The sequence below is a fragment of the Erythrolamprus reginae genome, chromosome 1 (assembly GCF_031021105.1).
Source record: "Erythrolamprus reginae isolate rEryReg1 chromosome 1, rEryReg1.hap1, whole genome shotgun sequence".
Classification (NCBI taxonomy): Eukaryota; Metazoa; Chordata; class Lepidosauria; order Squamata; family Dipsadidae; genus Erythrolamprus; species Erythrolamprus reginae.
Genome location: NC_091950.1, coordinates 231,253,456 through 231,270,179, shown reverse-complemented (window position 1 = coordinate 231,270,179; position 16,724 = coordinate 231,253,456). Strand labels below are relative to the sequence as shown.

The 16,724-nt window shown below is 39.8% G+C and overlaps 1 protein-coding gene across 8 annotated transcripts in view; it reads right to left on the bottom strand.

The window, feature by feature from the left end:
• PKHD1 (PKHD1 ciliary IPT domain containing fibrocystin/polyductin) overlaps positions 1 to 16,724 on the bottom strand; it is a 359,271-nt gene that overhangs the window by 192,892 nt on the left and 149,655 nt on the right. For 7 of the 8 annotated variants that reach the window (XR_011557350.1, XM_070732513.1, XM_070732506.1 and 4 more), the window contains 4 exons: positions 3,012 to 3,219; positions 2,549 to 2,706; positions 1,186 to 1,380; positions 112 to 237 (listed from right to left, as the gene is read on the bottom strand). Coding sequence is in view for 7 of the 8 variants with exons in the window: in XM_070732513.1 (XP_070588614.1) it covers positions 112 to 237; positions 1,186 to 1,380; positions 2,549 to 2,706; positions 3,012 to 3,219 (687 nt within the window). In the remaining variant the exon portion in view is untranslated. The remainder of the gene's footprint in view (positions 1 to 111; positions 238 to 1,185; positions 1,381 to 2,548; positions 2,707 to 3,011; positions 3,220 to 16,724) is intronic. The other variant, XM_070732511.1, reaches the window with a different exon arrangement.

Below are 16,724 nucleotides of genomic sequence, written 5' to 3'. Positions count from 1 at the left end.
AAGAGTTTGGGGAAATCCTGACCAAAAAGAGTTTCTAAAACAATGCTTTTTGGACTGAAAATTTCTGCAAATTCTGTAACCTCCCTTCCCCCCCCTTTAAAGTTCACTTACCTATTTTAATTCCATGGCCCATAATGTTGCAAAAAGTATTATTTTCAACCTTGAAATCTGATATTCCTGATAGGCTAACTCCTTGAGCAAAAGAATCCAGTATAACACAATGTTGCATATAAGATTCTAAAAAAGCAAAAAAGAAAAAGACTTGGTTACAGAACAGCAAAACTGAAAAATGATGCAATTTCATAGTGTTTAAAAGTTTCCTTTTCAGCCAGAATTCCCATGACATATTACAGTGGACTAAAAGAAAGCAGAGGAATAAATATTGTTCTAGTAGTGAGAGGGGCAGCATATACGTTTAATAAAATAATAAAACAACATAAATATCAAAATTGGAATGAACTAATGTATCAACAGTTGTTTCAAATAGAAGCAGAACCATGTCAATTAATGACATCAAATGGATGAAAAGGAGAGAAAATAACAAAAGTTTAATTACCAGCAGAAATACTGAATGAGTTTATGCATGGAGTTTTAACAGACAAATTGCCATAATTAAGAAAGTCCTATCAAAAGTGGAGAAAGTTTCCAAAAACAGTTCCTTTTTAGCTAAACCATCAACTAACAACAGCTTGTTTGTCCCTGGATGAAATTTTAATAGGATGTCTATCTATACTTACTTCTAAATATAGATACATATACAATTGATCTTACTACTAGATACATACAATTGATCTCACCTAACCTAATAGTGAACTTTTAAAAGAGATTCAGACGTGGGGTTATTAACATACTGATACTAAAACATACTGATACTGAAATCTTACCGAATATGATTAGCATATTAATGATGAAAACAGAAGAATAACTTAGCTGCCATTTTGGGGGTGGGGTGGGAGCAATGTCATCTCCATAACTTTTTCCATACTTTTCTTACATAGAATTGAAATAAACATTTCAATCGTAAAGTAGAATTCAAATGTCCAGAATTTTTCTAGAAGCAATTATCCTTGTTTGTTTCCATCAGTGATGTTTTGATTGTACCCAGATGCAGAATAAATTTAAAACCCTGTTAAGAAAACATTTAATATAACGACCAAATCGCCTCTAGAAATTAAAATGTCTTACTAGTCATTTGAGCATTTCCAACCAGGGCCAGTGCACTGAAATGCTTTTGGAATGCTTGTCCTACATGATAGAACTGTACCCCTGCCAAATGTAGCAGACTCTCTTCATCATAATAGGATTCCACGATGACAATACCCCCCATGTCCCGAGACCCAAGTTTTCTCTCACTTTTCTTATAGAAGCACTTTGAGCTATCTGAAAAGTAGCAAGGGAGGTAGAAATTATTCAGGGCTAGAACTGACACTATTCAACCATCCCAGAGAAGAGATAAGAATGTCAGCAAATCACAAAGGAAATATGTAATCATCAGACTTGAATTAATACTTAATAGGAATGGCAATCATTGTATGGCATCCTTTAAGACAGAGATCCCCAAACTCTGGGCCATGGACCAGTACCACTCCATGGCCTATTAGGAACTGAGTCAAACAGCTCAGGTGAACTGCAGGCAAGCAAGCAAAACCAAAAGCATAACCACTGGTCCATGGAAAAACTGTCTTCCATGAAACTAGTCCATGGTGCCAAAAGGTTGGGGACTGCTGCTTTAAGCACTGTTTTTAGACAGTATCAAGTGTTATTGTTATTAAGTGATAAAAATGTTAAATATAGAACGAAAATCATATACTATCTCCTACTTGGTGTCAAGAATCCAATAAATTGTTTAATGTACTCAGCATGTGTCTCAAAAATTTACATAAACATAAATTATTCCTACAATTGTCTTCTTGATTAAAGAGTGCATTGTAAAACAGCAAATCCAATGTTCATATATATTAACATTCTCTCCCACAGACTTTGAAATGCAATCTTCTATAAACAATTTATCAGTGGAACAGCTTGCCTCCAGAAGTTGTGAATGTTCCAACACTGGAAGTTTTTAAGAAGAAGTTGGATAACAATTTGTCTGAAGTAGTGTAGGTTTTCCTGCCTAAGCAGGGGGTTGGACTAGAAGACCTCCAATGTCCCTTCCAATTCCGTTTTTGTTGTTGTTGATGTTGTTGTTGTTATTAGTGTTTCATTTCCCCCCCTGCATTTTGATGTATATTTCTTACAATAACTCAAAATACTTTTAATATATTTTTCCCTTTAAAACTGGGGAAGAAAGGTGTGTGCATGAATCAGATTACTACATTTAACTGCTCCAACCATTCCCATTTGAAGCAAATAGAAAATGCCTCAGTTTGTTCTGCTTAATATTTCAAAGTCATATACTGAAAAGTGGGCTTATTTATTTTTTAGCCTGTACATGAAGCAAACTGGGAAGGGTCTCTGAAATAATGGTAAATACCTGGGATGTTAAAAACTACAATGCTCTGCTCATTTACTTCCGTTGTGCATTGACATGCCTCACTTCCTCACTCACCTCCCAAAATAGCTGCTGCTTTACAGAGTCGCAAATGGGAAACTTTTTCACTTGTGGCATTTCCTTGGATGACTAGATTTCTACTCAGCAATGCCACAACAGCTCTAAAAGCAAGATGCTCTTCGACAACCTGCTTCTCAGTAACAGTGTAAGAATATCTATAGGATACATAAGAATAAATACTTGTAGTTCTACCAAATTGAGTCAACAATTCCATCAATTTTTAAATACCAGAAATAAGCTGAATTGAAGGCAGAGCTTAGCCTTAATACATCTTATAGCAGCATCAGCATTGATTCCCCTTTTTGTGATGAGTACTTAAAAACAGATACCAGCAGTTGTCTATTGCCACTGTTCCAGCTGAAATGTAATTGCACCAATGCAAATCCACAGTTGTGTGAACTTCATATTAACATCACATGAGCCACTGCCAACACAACACTACAAAGTCAGGCATGATTACCTTAGAGGGGATGCAATGTAGAGTTCTGTACCATTTATTTCCTTAATGGTAAGAATTTCTTTTTTCTTTAGAATACCTTCAAAACTTCCTCCACATACAACAACTTGATCTCCAGGTTTCCAATCCACAAAGTCCATTAAGTCCAACTTTGTATCATTGGAGTATGCTGCTGATTTCAAATATGTAACAGATATTTTTGGGACACAGCCTGAAATATTAAATAAGATTCATATATGAAGGACAAAAGGATGGAGTTTTTAATTGTTATTAAGCATAGCACCAACCTGTAGTGTTTAAGAATGTAATGAAAACAATGTATGGATTAAGAACTCACCTTTTACTCATTTTTAAGTTTTTAATATAATACAGTACTGTCATTTTGCTAGTACTTATAGGTGAAAAATGCTAAACATTTTCATTATGTAATTTTTCATTTCATTAAAGTGGGTTGAAAAATTAATATTCTATAACAGGATTGCCAAACTCATAGCCTGATCAATTACTTTCTTGCATTGTCTCCAAAATCATCAGAGATCATCAAAGACACATGACCATCGGTATGCTGATGACACTCAGCTATACATCTCCACCCTGTGTTCACTCAGTGAAGCAGTGGAGGTAATGTGCCAGTGTCTGGGAGCTGTAAGGGTCTCTTCGTTAATAGGCTCAGACTCAATCCCAAAATGGAGTGGCTATGGATTTTGCCTCCTCCATGGGCCACAGCGGCTCAGCTGATGGGAAGAGGAATGCAGTAGGGGGGAGCCACCGGGACGGCCGCCGCCGCTGCTGCCCAGAGCTGCTGTGCCCTCGCTTCCCCGGACGGCTTCTGGTCCTCACGTGGCAGGTGGGGTCTTGCTCCTGCCTCCTCCTCCTCGGCAGCCCCCGCCCTTCTTCCTCTCCTCCTCCTCTTCCTCGCTGCTCTTATTCATGATCACTAGGCTGTTGAGCGCATAGCAGAGCATGGCCATAGTCATGGGTCCGGCCGCCAGGTGACAGGCTTGGCTTCTTCCTTCACCCAGGTCAACTGCTGCTGGACAGCCCACTTCCTCTAAGGAGGGGGCGTCGTCGTCATCAGAACACACACGTCTCCTCCCCCTCTCTCCTGGTTTAAGGCACAGGTTAAAATGGAGCGCTGGGCGAGGGGCAGACGGCGGAGGGGCGAGCGGCATCGGTGAGGGAGATGTTATGCTTTTTACGTTTTTTAATGTTATATTTATGTTGTAAATATAGCGTCTCTACTTTGTGGTTTTTCATTTTTCGCGAGTGGTCTTGGAACGCATCTCCTGCGAAAAACGAGGGATCACTGTATCTACAATAGAAGCCTAACTAAATTTCAGCAGGAAAGATTTCCATATGCACAGCATGCAATAAGGCAAATACAAATGTTTATACTATGTTTCTAAGGTGATTTAAAAGTTCATAAACCACAATTAGAGTACAGAAAAAGAAGTCAGAAATTAAATACTTATTTTCCTTCTCCAAGCAGTTCTCTCCTCTTTTCCTTTTAGTACTCATAAATAAAAAAGTAAGAATATAGTGGAGACTTAACTATTAAACTCAAAGATATACAGGTTTTTTTCATATTACAAAATAAGTCAGTGGATTTTGTAACTTATCAATGTCATACTAACCAACAGCTATACAGTTGGGGCAAATCTATATTCTACATAATATTTCCAAAATAAATCATCACAGCATTAATAGCTTCCAGTTTCTATTTGTACAGACATCACAGTACTTAATCATTATTTGTGTTCAACAATGTATTATTTGTACTCCATAACAAAGCAATTAATTTTTTGGGGGGGGGGATGTATTCCCATTAATATAGATAGAAATGGTTAATCATAAATTTAACCTTTCTTAATCAGAAAAAAAATCCAAAACTTCTCAGTAAATGCAGTTTTCTTTTAAAAAAATGATTATGTAGTGTTTTCACAGCTTCCTGAAATTCAGGTTTTAATATACAATTCCCTAGAAGTATGAATTCAAGACACTGTTTTCAGGGGACCCATTTCAGAGTGGGAAAAGGAGAGCAAAGTTCTTCTATTCAACTTCAATCAAAGTGAATCTGAGCAGCTTACAAAAGCAATACAGGTGGTCCTTGTTTAGTGTCCACAACTGAGACCAACAATGAAGTCAAATAGCCTTTGAATGAAACTGCAAATCTACTTATGACTAGTGTTGGGCAAACCCAATGAAGTTTGGGTGAGTTTGTCGAACCCGAACCCGAACAGCAGCAGCACCTCTGCAGCGTCCTTTTCCATAAAAATAAACAAGGAGGTGGGGAATTCCCCACCTCCTTTTGCTTCCTTTTATTTTTACGGAAAAGGATGCTGCAGCGGCGCTGCAAGAAAAAGGAGGTGGGGAATCCCACGATGGGATTCTGGGGGCGGGGCTTTGACATCACGGAGACTTCTTCCTCCCTGTTTTGGCCGGCCATGAAGGAGTCTCCGTGACGTCAAAGTCCCGCCCCCAGAATCCCATTGTGGGATTCCCCACCTCCTTTCACTTGCAGGGCCACAAGCAAAAGGAGGTGGTGAATCCCACGATGGGATTCCCCACTCTCCTCCCGGATGGCGGCACTTCGGCACGAACCCGAACTTTGCAAGTTCAGTTCACCCAACACTACTTATGACCTTTTTTCAGACCTGCAAAACTCATAAATATTAGAATTAGTTGTAATATTACTACTTCGTCACCTTCATAACTGTGATGAGGCACAAAATAAGGCAGTTACTAAATAAAGTCTATCTGTAAATCACCAAAATATCAATAAATACCCAAAAATATGGATATCCTGTAATATGCATCTTCATATTGTCATAATCTGAAACACAACATTGGATCTAAGGAGGCTATCAATTAAATTCTCACCTGAGGAAGATAACTAGACAGGAAGTACAATTGGACATATACAGATTCATTGGTCAAGTCAAAGACTCAGCTGACAGGGCATCATATATATTGAATTGAGATGGACATTCAGGTGTAACCATTAACATGTTTAAAGCAAATCAACTAATACTCAACAGAGCATTGCATATAAGTTATTAGAATAGCAGTGAAGTTTATCCCTGGTGGCGCAGGGTAGTTAGAATTCAGTCTTGCAGCCTAAGTCTAACCACAAACTAGAATTTGATCCTGAAGGGGCTTGAAGTTGACTCAGCCTTCCATCTTTTCCAAGTTGATAAAATGAGAACCCACAATGTTGTGGGCAATATGTTGACATTTGTAAACTGCTCAGAGAGGGCTGTAAAGCACTATGATGGGGCAGTATATAAGCCTAAGTGCTATTGCTAGTATTTTCCAAGTGAAATAAATTACTATTTCAAGACTAGCTAAATATATGTGTCTTGAGACTAATGTCACAATGTTAAGGAACCTGGAGGGATTTTTAGCACAGACTCTTCCCAGGCCAGCATTATTAGAGTTCCTCAAAATACCTGAAATGAAAGATACCTTCAAGAAGGGACAGATCTTATAATTTCTTTCCAGCAGCAGAATAAGCAGATATTCCATTATAAAATAAGGCTACTACCTGACAAGTTAATTGAACTAAGCCAAAGAGGTGGTCTAAAATAAGCATGTATTATGTCCAAAGAACTAAACATGCATCACATAAATAGAATAAAATGAGTGGAAAGACCCTTTATAATTATTATAATCCTTACTTTACACTTACTTTACTTTACTCAGTTTTAGAATAAACGGCATTTTACACACATCGTGTTATCTTTATAACAATCATGTTATACTAATTCTGTTGATCCTGCTTTAAATTGCTGCAGGGCCAGGCAGCCCTACTATTAGGTACATAGTGATAGCTGAGTTGGACAAATGATTCTGGATGTCATGAAAAGGAAGCACATTGTTTATCATTTAATAAAATGTGTATATATTTTTCCTGTTAGAGAAAGATACTTGTGGGAGTTTCTCATAAGTGCCAGAATTAATTATTCAGTTAAAGATATTATATATTGTGACTTGAAGAGAAGGTCACCATTTGTTATTCTACCTCAGGCAGAAAAATGTCTTGGCCTGGCCCTGAATTTCTTCAGAATAAATATTCTTATCCTTATTTCACATACTCTGTAAATGTTGTATATATATATTTGCGAGGCTACTGATTTCATCTAAATATTTTGATTTAACATAATTGAAGTACATTGATCCAATGTTCCTGCCCCTGCCTCCAACTCAGCCACCACTCATCACTCACCCAACTAAGCAATTTTAACTGTTCCTTCTATTTTATACAGTATAGTGGAAATAAAGATTGTAATCTAAAATTTCATCTGGAAAAGTGCAATAAATCAGCACTATTCAAACACAGGTTATTCCTAAAATTAGCATTATATTAAAAATTAACCACTAGGAGTCTGCCACATCAAGATACACTACTTTGGTTCAGCAATGTATTTGCAACATTAACTTTTATCAACTTTCCTCGGGTATTACAGCTACAAAACACTTTGTGCGCTATGTTGTATATATGTGTGAGACTCAGGGGCTCACACAGAGAATCTTGAGCCAAACTTTGCTTAGCTCATGTTAGTCATTTGCAAATGGCAGAGAATATAAGCCAATGAGTGATCACCTTCTCTCTCAAGTTTGCCATTCACTAATCTTATTGCCCCTTCCCCTAAGTGAGGGATGTCAAACTTGATTTCATTGAGGGCCACATCAGGGTTGTATTTGATCTCAGGGGAAGAGGGAAACATGGCCAGGATGGGCATGGTCAGCTTGATGTTACTCTTGTCAGTGTCACTTGTGATGGCACAAGTACACTGCCAGCAAAAATGGTCCCCCGAGCTCCGTTTTTGGCTGAGACGACTTCCTGCAACCCAGAGGTGGGTTTCCTCCTAGTTTGAATCAGTTCTATAGAACCGTTAGTAAAAATAGTGGCGAGCTCTCTGAACTGGCAGTAATGGCAAGCTGGCCACACCCCCAAGCCAGTTCTGCTCATTTGGGCGCTCGCCCTGCCTCGCCTTCACCACGTGCATCCACTGCCTCCTCCTGCCTTCACACAGGTAAGCATTGCAGCAGGGATGCTGGCAGGGCAGAGGTAGAAATAAAGGGGCAGTGGCAGGAGCTGCAGCAGCAATGAGCAGTGCCCCTGTCGTAGCTGCATGACAGCAGTGGCGATAGCGTGTCCCAGAACTCCCAGGGAGTTTTCTCGCATGGCTTTGGCCAGCATACAGTGAGCAGCAGCCCCAAAAGATGGCAGGGTCCCCAGCACCACAGAGCAGAGTCAGCACCATCTCTGCCAAAGACTGCCTGCCCTTTAGGTGTAGTGCTCACACTGGCTACCTCTGATCTGCAGTTTACTTGTGAGCACCATGCTCATGAGTAAATGTGTTCATGATTAAACTGCAGATTAAAGGCAGCCGGCAGATCCTGGCTTGCTCACTTGGCTGCTCACCCCGCAGAGCTCTCAAAACAGCAAACGAAACCACTGCCTCCAAGCATCAAGGAGGAAAAGCAGCAAAGGAAAGAGCACAGACTTCAGAAGGAAGTGGCTGCCAGTGATGTCCTGAGGTGAAAATGTGAACGGGAAGGCTCAATCCCACTTAGGAGCCTCAGTTTTCTCATGAGCATTATTGACCTTTCCCCCTGCCTCTCCTTAAACATGATCTAAGTATTGCCCACAAGATCATATGTTGCAATGTCCTGCTTGTCAAAGACTACTTCAGCTTCAACCACAACAACACAAGAGGACACAACAGATTCAAGCTTAATATTAACTGCTCCAAACTTGACTGTAAAAAATATGACTTTAGTAATCGGTTTGTCGAAGCGTGGATCTCACTACCAGACTCTGTAGTATCATCCCCTAACCCCCAACATTTTACCCTTAGACTATCCACGGTTGACCTCTCCAGATTCCTAAGAGGTCAGTAAGGGGCATACATAAGCACACTAGAGTGCCTTCCGGCCCCTGTCCTATAGTCTCTCCTATATCTCGTATTTCTTCTCTCCTATATCCTCTATAACAGCGTTTCCCAACCAGTGTGCCGCGGCACACTAGTGTGCCGCGAGACACAGCCAGGTGTGCCGCAGAGCTCCTAGGGAAGCTCCAGCTGGGTGGGGCGCTGCCGGTGCCGGGGCGGGCTTTCCCGAAACGGACGGAGAATGCCCTCTCTCGCAGCCCCCTGGCTGGGAGTGCTTTCGCTGCGAGAGAGGGCTTTCTCCATTCGTTTCGGGAATGCCCGCCCCCCCTCTCTCTCGCGCGCCGCTCCCCTTTTCTCTCAGCCCTCCCTGGCTTCGCTTCTCAATCCCTCCCTCCTTCCGTCTTTCCTTCCCCTCAGCCGTTCTGTCTGGGGGTCTCCCGCTCTTCCCTTCCCCGCCTCCCAGGCTTTGCCTTCACCCCCTTTTTGGTTGGCAAGGAGTCCTTTGCCGCATCCTGCAGTTCGCACTTGGCTCGAGGCCGCTTTCCCTGGCTGCGCTCTTTCTTTCTCTCTCCCTCTCTCCCGTGAGCCGGGGGAAGGAAAAAACAAACAAACAAAAACTTCTTGCAACGGGCCCGTGCGCGCGCTCATGCCCGCACTCGTCCCTTCAGCAGCGAGGGAGGGAAATCAGAGGGCGAGGGAGTGAGCGAGCGCTCTTGTCCTCGGTGCCCTCTGCAGCCTGCCTTCCTTCTTCTTTGCCACCGCTGAGGGACGGAGAGAAGGATAGAAAGGAAAGAGGGAGGGAGGGAGAGATAGAAAGGAAAGAGGGAGGGAGGAAAGAGGGAGGGAGAGATAGAAAGAAAATAGATAGAAAGGAAAGAGGGAGGGAGAGATAGAAAGGAAAGAGGGAGGGAGAGATAGAAAGGAAAGAGGGAGGGAGAGATAGAAAGGAAAGAGGGAGGGAGGGAAGAGGGAGGTAGAGATACAATGGAAAGAGGGAGGGAGAGATAGAAAGAAAATAGATAGAAAGGAAAGAGGGAGGGAGAGATACAATGGAAAGAGGGAAGGAGGAAAGAGGGAGGGAGAAATAGAGTGAAATGGAGGAAGAGATATTTTTTTGTCCAAACTTTTCTTTAGCCCCCACCCCCCGCCCGAGAGAGAGAGAAAGAGAGACATAGCAAGAGAGAGAGAGAAAAAGAAAGAAAGAGATAGCAAGAGAGAGAGAAAGAGATAGAAAGAGAGAGAGAAAGAGATAGCAAGAGAGACAGAGAGAGAGACAGAGAAAGAGAGAAAGATAGAGAGCGAGAAAGAAAGAGAGATAGCAAGAGACACAGAAAGAGAGAGAAAGAGAGATAGCAAGAGAAAGAGAGACAGAGAGAGAGAGAAAGAGATAGCAAGAGAGACAGAGAGAGACAGAGAAAGAGAGAAAGAGAGAGAGAGAGAAAGAAAGAGACATAGCAAGAGAGACAGAGAAAGAGAGAGAAAGAGAGAGAATGAGAGATAGCAAGAGAGGCAGAAAGAGAGCAAGGGAGAGAGAAAGACATAGAGGGAGGGAAGGAGGGAGAGAGAGAGCAAAAAAGAGAGGAAGAAAGAAAGAGGGATGGAGAGAGAGAAAGAAGGGAAGGAAGGAAGAGAAAGAGGGAGGGAGAAATAGAGTGAAATGGAGGAAGAGATATTTTTTGTCCAAACTTTTCTTTAGCCCCCCCGCGCCCCCCCATCCCCCCGTTCAGTGTTCCCCAGGATTTTGAAAATATGAATAATGTGCCGCGGCTCAAAAAAGGTTGGGAAACACTGCTCTATAACCTTCATTGTGTATTATTGTGTATTGGACAAAATAAATAAATAAATAAAATAAATAAATTTTAGAACCCACCTCTATAACAACCCTCTGCCAGTGAAAACAGAGCTCCAGAGAGCCACCTGCAACCCTCCCACGCTCTGTTTTTGCTTGCAGGGCCCCTGTGGCCCTGGGCCTTGAGTTTGACACTCCTGCCCTAAGTGCTTTGATCACTCCTTAATTAGATTCTCCCTTATCCTCATTGTAAAAAAAAAAGCAATACATTTCCAATATCTCCCTCCACATTCAGTATAATCCATTCATTTTTCTGCATTTCTTTGAAATTTATCCCATTATCTTAACTGGGAATTTTGGCATCTTTTCAGAGGTAGATAATATTTTGTAACAATTGACAAATGCACAGAAAAGTTCAAATGGTGCAAGGTGAGCTCTGTTGGTAGTTGAGGGGAGGTGTGCTCCTCTTCATGTTGAAAAGCAACCTTTGTGTACATCAAAGAAAGAAACCTGTAAAGATTTCTGGACTTCTCCACAATTGATCAAAACTCAGCTAAAAGCAGGATAAAAGCAAAGTATCCCTCCAATTAGAGCAATGTTTCCCAACCTTGGCAACTTGAAGATATTTGGACTTCAACTCCCAGAATTCCCCAGCCAGCGGATACTGGCCGGTGAATTCTGGGAGTTGAAGTCCAAATATCTTCAAGTTGCCAAGTTTGGGAAACACTGAATTAGAGAAAACTCATCCAAAGAAATTGGATACACTCACTTAAATTCTCCATCACTGAAGGCAAGGTTAAAGAAAAAGGACCTCATTTTTTCAGGCTAACTAGGAAAACTATTTTTTATTTGGGACAGTTTATAAAAAGCCAATAGTATAGTGATGGTGAACCTTTTTTCCCACAGGTGCCAAAAGCACATGGCCATAATTGAATTCCCCCACCCCTTGCCCCCTTACACATGTGTGCATGACCCACCCATGTTGTCCTGCCCCCCCTCCATGCACGCATGCTTGACTTCCAGTGTGCCCAGTAGGCCCATTGTTTGCCCTCCCCAGGCTCCAGAGGCTTTCTTGGAGCCTGGGGAGGGTGAAAACTGTTTGCAAAAACCTCTACTAATGAAGCATCTGTTCCACCGATTAATTGTCCTCACTATTAGGAAGTCTCTCTTTAGTTCCAAGTTGCTTCTCTCCTTGAAACTCATTGTTTATTATCCTACTTATAGGTGCTTTGGTAAATAAGTTGACCCTCTCCTCTTTCTGGCAACCTCTCAAATACTGGAATACTGCTATCATGCAACACCTCGTCCTTTTCTCTAGATTAGTCAAATCCTGGAACTGTTCTTCATATGTTTTAGTCTATAGGCCTTTTATCACCTTGTTGCGTCTCTTTGCACTTTTTTCCAAGTCTCAACATCTTTTGTGTAATCTGGTGAGCAAAACTGGATGCAGTATTCCAGGTGTGGCCTTATTGAGGCTTTATTAAGCAGTATTAATACTATAATAATGTCCTAATGTTTCTCTTTTACTAGTATCATGTATATAAATATTTGTATACCACCAATATATACGTGACAAAACAAATAAATAAAATAAAATAAATGAAATAATACTGACACTTAATCTTATTAAGGCTTTATCATTAAGCATTATTAAGACTTTATAAAGCGGTGCTAATACTATAATACTGACACTTAATCTTTATTAATTATAGAAATAGTCCAGTTTTGCTATCAACTTTCTGAATTGTCACAGGTTAATTCACTTTGGTGAATTAATAATAAAACAATAGCATTGTATTTGCAGAAACCTTCCCTGCCATTTTAGTTATTCTCAAATTGCTCTGAAGATGCCTCCATGTAATTCCACCTCTTTAAAACAAACTGGATTTTTTCCAAAACTTCAAATTGGCACTCAATCCAGCAAAATTTGGCACTGGAAATAAAGATGATCATCTGTAAAGCACCGAGGGATTAAAACGACTTGAGGGAGAGTTTTTGTTCTGACAGTTTTCAAAACTATGGTCCCACCATGACTAAAATACTTTGGAAGCAAAATAATTACTACAGTTTATTCATGAGTAGTTAACATATATGATAGCACTATATGGTGGAGAAAACAATTAAGCTATCAACCACAAAGATTTTCTATTACTTAGATTTCTAACAAAAGAAAAGTTGCTGGTGCAAAAACCTAAGAAATTAAATTTAGAATCATATTTTTACCAAAAGGTTTACAGTTAAAAATGGTTGCTCAGTATAATACCTCAATTATTTAATTCATTTTCTTAATTATTACTGATTGGGGGGGGAAAAGAATATAACTTTACATTTAGTATTTCTGGCATTATCTACCAATAAAACATAATTATTGTACTTAATAAATTGTGATCAGATTCGAATAAAGTTATCTTTCACTATAGAATTTTTCAAAACTATAATACCTTATAATTTTGTAGGACAGAGAAAGTTTCTATAGTTTTTAAGAATCAATGCAATCCAATAAAAGATACATTTTAATGTTCCAGTGTTTTTTTAATAACAAACACAACATCCAGTAGTATAAACTGGGTCAATTTCATATGTTGCATTCACTTATCAGATCAATTTTGATGAGTTCTTCATTTAAAAGGAATTTGAAAGTTCCAAGGAGATTCGCCAAGTTTGAGATTTAAAATCATCTTCAAGACACCCTGTTATGCTTAGAATATATGATTCAACTTCTGTGACAAAATTTGTTTATTATTAAATGAAAATACAGAACATTCTACAAATGTTTTTAATAATAAGTGTGGAAGTTAGAAAGTATAAGCCTCTAGCACACACTGATCTGCCAAAAACTATTGGGCATGATACAAATTTACATTGTCACAAATAACTAAATTGTACAAGTACGCAAACAATGAAGCATTAAAATCATGAAGAAGCACAGAAGATTCAACTGAAAAGTGCATTTTAGCATCACTTACTTACTCTCCATTATTTGGGCTCTCAAGAACGTTGAATGGATTAATGAGCAGAAAGGAATGGAAGGCATAGAACAGAGTGAATATGAGTAAACTGAGATTAATAATATCAAGGTAATAAGCTTCACGACTATTAAAGTTTACCTTTAAGGCTATATGCCATTTTGGAAATTCTACTCTCTGGCATGCCATCCAAGTTCCCAATAACAAAACAGGATAGATGTACATGCAATAGTGCAACAGCATTTATGCTGATGTTCTCCAGCAAAACTCACATGTCAAAACTGTGCAAGTTATTTCAGACCAGTCTGGATCAATTTTGATAGAAGGGGCAAAACTATGGACAAGGCCACCAAGCTAGTTTTGTCTTTGAAAACTTGTCAGGAGAGGTTTTTTAGGGAATAAATATGAACAGTACCAGAGACATTGATAAATTTCCCTTCTGAAACAATCAATAAAAAACCTTCCATCCTGTTCAGGCTTCTATTGTGGACGCAAGGGCCATAATTACATTGTCAAAAATTCAAGTTACCCCAGCTGACTGAGAACCCCTTTAACCGTGACGTTGATTGGCATGCAGTTTATGGGCGGTGTGCCCTGACTGGCAGGGGAGCTGGGTGAAGCCAAAGGCAACTGTGAAAATTCTCAATCTACTCTGACCACCCGAGTGCCAAACTGCCACTCAGAGAGAATTCTGGGAAAACCCAGAGTCATATTAACATATCAAACAGAGAAGCTGACACGTTGTTATTAAACAATCAGATTCAGCCATCACTATGGAACAGCTCCTGCAAAATTTACTATTTGAAAAGGAAATAAGTGGGAATTATACTCCATTCTGTCTACTCAGAGACAGCTAAAAATGTTTCAAAGGCTTGCTTGTGTAATGACTTCAATGTGTGCTTAGGTACAAGTATTTCAGAAATACAAAAATGTTGTCAAACAGTTCAGTTTGTTTTATTCTATAAGCCAAGTTGATCCTAAATTGACACTCGAATGTGTTTGGATTATATGTAAGAAGCATGAAGGCGGAAAATAAGTGATCTCTCTCCTGTCTTATTTTGACAGTGGCGTGTGCATGCGTGCATGTGTGTGTGTAATTCCACTATGTTCACTATGTATGTATGTCTGTCCGTATGTATGTATGTATGTATGTATGTATGTACGTACGTACGTACGTACGTACGTACGTATGTATGTATGTATGTATGTGTGTATGTGTATATATATATACTTTCATTGAAATTTAATTGTACACAGTACACACAGTGGAATTGTGCTCACACTACATATAATTCAGCAACAAGCCCAAGATTTGAGGCATCATTGGTAAAGTATTGAAAACCAAGAAACATTTCCAATAATATCTCAGGACCGCACTGCTCTCTGTTCTTCAGTTTCCTGATAGCTGTTTTCATTCCTGTTTTCTAGCCTCAGCTGCAAACCAATGGATAGAACTATTTGGAAAACAAAGTCCTATCTGTTTGTTTTTAAGTACAAAGGAACAACAAAATATGCTCATTATGGAAACAACTCTAATCTAGACAAATGGTTCTCTCTACCAAGAGTGGGGGGGGGGGGTTTGGGGGGGGGCGATGAACACAACAGACCTAGGTAGAACTAGAGTCAAATACTGCAATCTACCCCATAAAATAAATGTTTCCTTTCACTGCTCCAGAGCAGCGAAAGGTGTAGATTCATGGCAGAGGTGGAATCCTACCTCTATAGAACCGGTAGTGGGAATTTCCCCCCATTCACCGAACCTGGGTCTGCTTTCTCAGCTAGGATTTTATCACTGCGCAGGCACGCCCCCATGCCCGTCAGAAACCGAATTGGCACGAGGTAAGCCAGAATTCATCTCTGATTCATGATTGGGGAACGGCTGTCAGGAAGAAACACAAAACCTTACTTCTGTACCATTCCTGTGCCCTTCCCTTGCTTCTTGTTATTAGGGCTACCAAAATTTTTACTACCACACCACAGGTGTGGCTTATGCATTTTGTTTCAACATCTTTTAGTGCAAATTGGGTGCTCTGGGGTGGAGCTCCAAATTTTGCTACCGGAACTGCGTTCCTGACCGTTCCCCTAGCAGCTCATAGTTGGGACTGGATTAGAGACCTGAACCTGAGCCTTTCACAGAGACATAGTAGAAGGGGAAAGTAGGAAAGTCAGAAGTTGTTCATTCTCTTCTTTTGAAATATCAGGTATAGTACAAGGGGGGAAATGTCAATTTCACAGCATACATTCCCCAGTACTAAAGTCCAACATACAGCGCTTATTATAAATCATGTAGGTTTTGAAGAAGCCAGTTCTTTTTTATTCCAATTAGCATGCAGCCCTTACCTAACATCAAAACATTCTGTGTATCCTGAAATTTAAAATTCAGAATTCTTGCTAGTGAACAAAAATAACTAGGACAGATGTAGGCAGCTTTGTTCTCTCCAGAACCTGCATGGTATACAGGGTAAGAGCCAACAACTATTTCTCTTTTTTGAAATCCTCCTACAGTATCTCTCTTATTATTTATTAAACTATTAAATTTCTATGCCACCCACCTCACTAATATTGCGATTCTGGGCAGCTTACAATATAATAAAAAGTTCAAATGTGCTAAACACAATTAAAATGAAAATGAGAAGATTAAAAGTTAGGAAACAGGATTTATTTATTTATTTATTCATTCATTCAACCTTTCATTCATTCATTCATTCATCCCTTCATCCCTTCATTCATTCATTCATTTAGTCAAACAAGTATAGGATAGTAGTTTTTATAAGCATAACATAATTAGTAAATAATGATAAAAGAAGACAATAGTAGGACAGGGATGGTAGGCACAAAGGTGCACTTATGCTGCCCCTTACAGACTTCTTAGAAAAGGGGAGAGGTCAACAGTAGACAATCTGAGGTTAAAGATTTTGGGGTTTGGGGAAGAAACCAGAGTAAGGTAATGCATTCCAGGCATTGATCACTCTATTGCTGAAGTTATATTTTCTGCAATCTAGTTTGGAGTGGTTTACATTAAGTTTGAATCTATTACATGCTCATGTGTTGTTGTGGTTGAAGA